The following is a 3,385-nucleotide window of genomic DNA, read 5'->3' on the forward strand; positions in this document are numbered from 1 at the left end:
CCTCCCTCCCTCCCTCCCTCCCTCCCTCCCTCCCTTTCTCCCTCCTTCCCTCTAACACCTTCCACCTAGACCATCTCTAAAGGGACTTCTTGATTTCCTCCTATTTCTTATGAACCCAGGATGGGTAGCAAAGAAGACCCTGGCAAATGTTGTCCAGCCACCGCCCCCATCTCCAGCTTCACCATCCAGTCCATTCTGGGCAGCGGGCCCTCTGAGGAGCCCAGGGAGATCGGGGCCAAGGGCGCCGCGGGCTGGGCGAACAGGAAAAGGAGTCTGTCGGTATCCTCCGAGGAAGAGGAGGCGGATGACGGCTGGAAACATTCTGGCTGTTACTGCCCGGACTCGCATGGCCCGAAGGAGTCGGGACACAAGCACCATCAGCCCCTCACTCTAACTTGTCTCAGTAAGTAGCTCTCTTCTGCACAGCAGGAAAGGAAGCTGAGCAGTGGGCGGCTAAGAGAGAGGGGCAGACAAGATCTCTTTCTTTTTCTCTTGGGCTGGGGTTGGCCCTTCTCAGCCAGAGTTGGAGGACTAGGAATGGGTCTCGACAGCCTTTCCCAGTTTTTTTTTTATCCCTAGCTCTCTCCACCTGTTCTGGGTTCACTGCTCCCACAACCCAAGAGATGGCTAGAAAAGAAGACAAAAGTGAATCCGCTGTTGAGCAGTGAATTATGACATTTCTGGAAGGTTACTTCTAAAGTGGGGGGGGGGAGAGGGTAAAGGAAAGGAAGGTCCTGGTGGTAGGACTGATGAGAGGTAGAGGAATACCTCCTAGAAACAGTATTCTTTCCTTCATTTTTTCCTTTTGGACAATGAACATTTTCCCCTATGTTCTGGGCAGTCACAGACAAAGCCGGCTGAATTCTTTATAGAGAAAGGAGTTTTGTCTCTCCTTCCCCTGGCTCTTCTGAGCGATTAGCAATTTGAGGAGATTGACAAGGGTGCGTTTCAAAGATTGGTTTCTACAACGTCTGTGTGTGTGTGTATAAAGTGGTGGCGGTGGTGGTGGGGAAGTTCGTGAGGAGGCGTTCGTTTTAGCGTGGCTTCTGAACAAACGTTTTGTGAAATGCTGATCTGCGCAGAGTCGCAACTCCAGTTATCCTAGAGGAGAAATCATATTATTATTATTATTATTATTATTATTATTATTATTATTGTTATAAATAAATTCCATCAGCCTCCCATCTGCCTTGATTTTGGACTTTAGCTGTTACAAGTCATTTAACAAAGACCAGAACTGAGAGAAGGAATGAGCCACCGAAAGGAATTCTGTTTTTTCTTTGACTTTTCTTGGATATTATATTAAAACGTTTCTTCACTATGTAGCTATTAAAAAACGAAACAAAACAACAAACTAATGAATTCCCCTGTTCTGGACCGCGTGTGTTGGGTAGAAGTGAGCCCTAGAGAAGGAGGCGATGCGATGAGGTGTAAGAAACCTTAGGTAGTCTTCAAACCCGTAGGCCCATTTTTAAGTAATTCCTTGTGCTCCTTGAAGGTCTTTATGGATTTGTTGCCCCCAACGTCTTCACAACTGTCACTGTTATTGTTGTATTAAAGGTAACCCAAAGACCAGCGGAGGAGCTGGCTCAGTGAGTTCTGACCGGCCGCCTTTCCTCTCTCAAGCCCAACAAGACTTTAAGGAAGAGAAGGAGAAACACTTTCACCCCGGGTCACCATCGCCTGGAGCGGAGCGGCCGCGGGATACCGGAGATCGGCAGGCTGGATCCGCCAAGAAGAAGACCCGCACGGTCTTCTCCCGAAGTCAGGTGTACCAGCTTGAGTCTACCTTCGATATGAAGCGCTACCTGAGCAGTTCAGAACGGGCTTGCCTTGCTTCCAGCCTACAGCTCACCGAAACGCAGGTGAAGACTTGGTTCCAGAATCGGCGGAACAAATGGAAGCGGCAGCTCTCTGCAGAACTGGAGGCAGCCAACATGGCCCATGCCTCGGCCCAGACTCTGGTGGGGATGCCATTGGTGTTCAGAGACAATTCCCTCCTGCGGGTCCCCGTCCCCCGATCGATAGCCTTCCCGGCCCCTTTGTACTATCCGGGGAGCAACCTGTCAGCCTTACCTCTCTATAATCTGTACAACAAGATTGACTACTGACCAAACTGAACTTCAACGGACCTGAACTGCCCCTTGTAGATATCAAACCTTTCTCCAACCCTTTTCCTTTGTTGTTGAAACGGACTTCTGAAATGGACGCATTTCCCCATTTGTATAGGAATGAAGGCAATGTGCTTCTCTAAATACTAAGAAATACACCATGTGTATTAATTATTTCTTATTTATGAATTTCCCCCTTATTTTTGCTTGATTATGATGGGGTATTCAAGGTGCTTCTAATGCTGGATCGCCTGCTTTCTACCCAATTTTCTTTTAAAATATTGAGGTTTTCTTTGGGAGGGAAGAAGAAACTTCCCTAGTCTGGGCAAAAAAAAAAAAAAAAAAAAAAAAGTTCACATCTGTTTCGGCAGGTTAAAAGAAAGTTGGAAGAGAAAAACAATTAAAGATTTTATCTACATATATCTATAGTCTATATAAAAACATGTATATAGATATATAGATATAGATAATGTCTCCAAGCAGGACACTTGTTGGCTTTGGCCTATTGTATAGTTTCTTTTTCTAGTTCCTCTCATCCAGGGACGAGTAGGTAAGAAAAAGGATTTCAGATCTGTAAATATTTTTTAAAAAAGAAAGTGAAGACAAATAAAACATTTCAAACATCGTTTGCTAACTTTGACTGGTTTGAATCTAAATGTCAACCTTCCTCTAAGTTGTCAAGTTCTGCTGCCTTTCACCTCATGTCCCCCAATTCTCCCCCGCAACTAAGGTATTTGCGGAGGAGCTAGCTATTTGTATAAACATAGGTGGAAGAGAGTGGAAGAGAGGAAGTGCGTTAAAAGTAGCAAAGCCCATCCTTTTATAACTAAATCCACCCGTCGGAAAAATGAAGGAAGAAAGGGATTTCTAGTCTGAAAGAAGCCAGGTCTCGAGCCGTAGGGGGAGCCAGGATGCAAAGGATTGGGTTTCTGGACTTGTAACGTCGGCTCTGGGACTGAGATAGTGAAATCTCATTTGAATAATAATAAAAAAGAAAGCTAATTGTCTCTAGCTCAGTTGCCAATTTAATTTCCAAAACTGGTTTCGTTTCGTTTCGTTTTGATTTGTTTTCCGGGATAAAGTGAAAAGAAGCAGTTTCCGTTGGTGTAGATGTGGTCCCCTTTGCGGAGAAGTAGCTTGATAAGACTAAGTTTAGTTTTCCCTTTGCCCAGAAGATCTCCTTTCTCCTCTTTATCTTTCTGCTGCCCACCGCCACACCATTGCTTCCTTCTTTCTTCACACACCGCACTTTGATCACGTAGCTTTTGAGATTG

At 45.4% G+C, this 3,385-nt stretch overlaps 1 protein-coding gene across 1 annotated transcript in view; it reads left to right on the forward strand.

Moving 5' to 3' along the window:
• Positions 1-3,098, forward strand: part of HMX2 (H6 family homeobox 2) — a 10,162-nt gene extending 7,064 nt beyond the window's left edge. Inside the window, exons 2-3 of the mRNA XM_044662616.1 lie at positions 120-403; positions 1,561-3,098. Of these exons, the coding sequence (XP_044518551.1) occupies positions 121-403; positions 1,561-2,111 (834 nt within the window). The 5' untranslated portion in view covers position 120 and the 3' untranslated portion in view covers positions 2,112-3,098. The remainder of the gene's footprint in view (positions 1-119; positions 404-1,560) is intronic.
• Positions 3,099-3,385: the final 287 nt, after the last annotated feature.

This window comes from Gracilinanus agilis, chromosome 2 (genome assembly GCF_016433145.1).
Source record: "Gracilinanus agilis isolate LMUSP501 chromosome 2, AgileGrace, whole genome shotgun sequence".
Classification (NCBI taxonomy): domain Eukaryota; kingdom Metazoa; phylum Chordata; class Mammalia; order Didelphimorphia; family Didelphidae; genus Gracilinanus; species Gracilinanus agilis.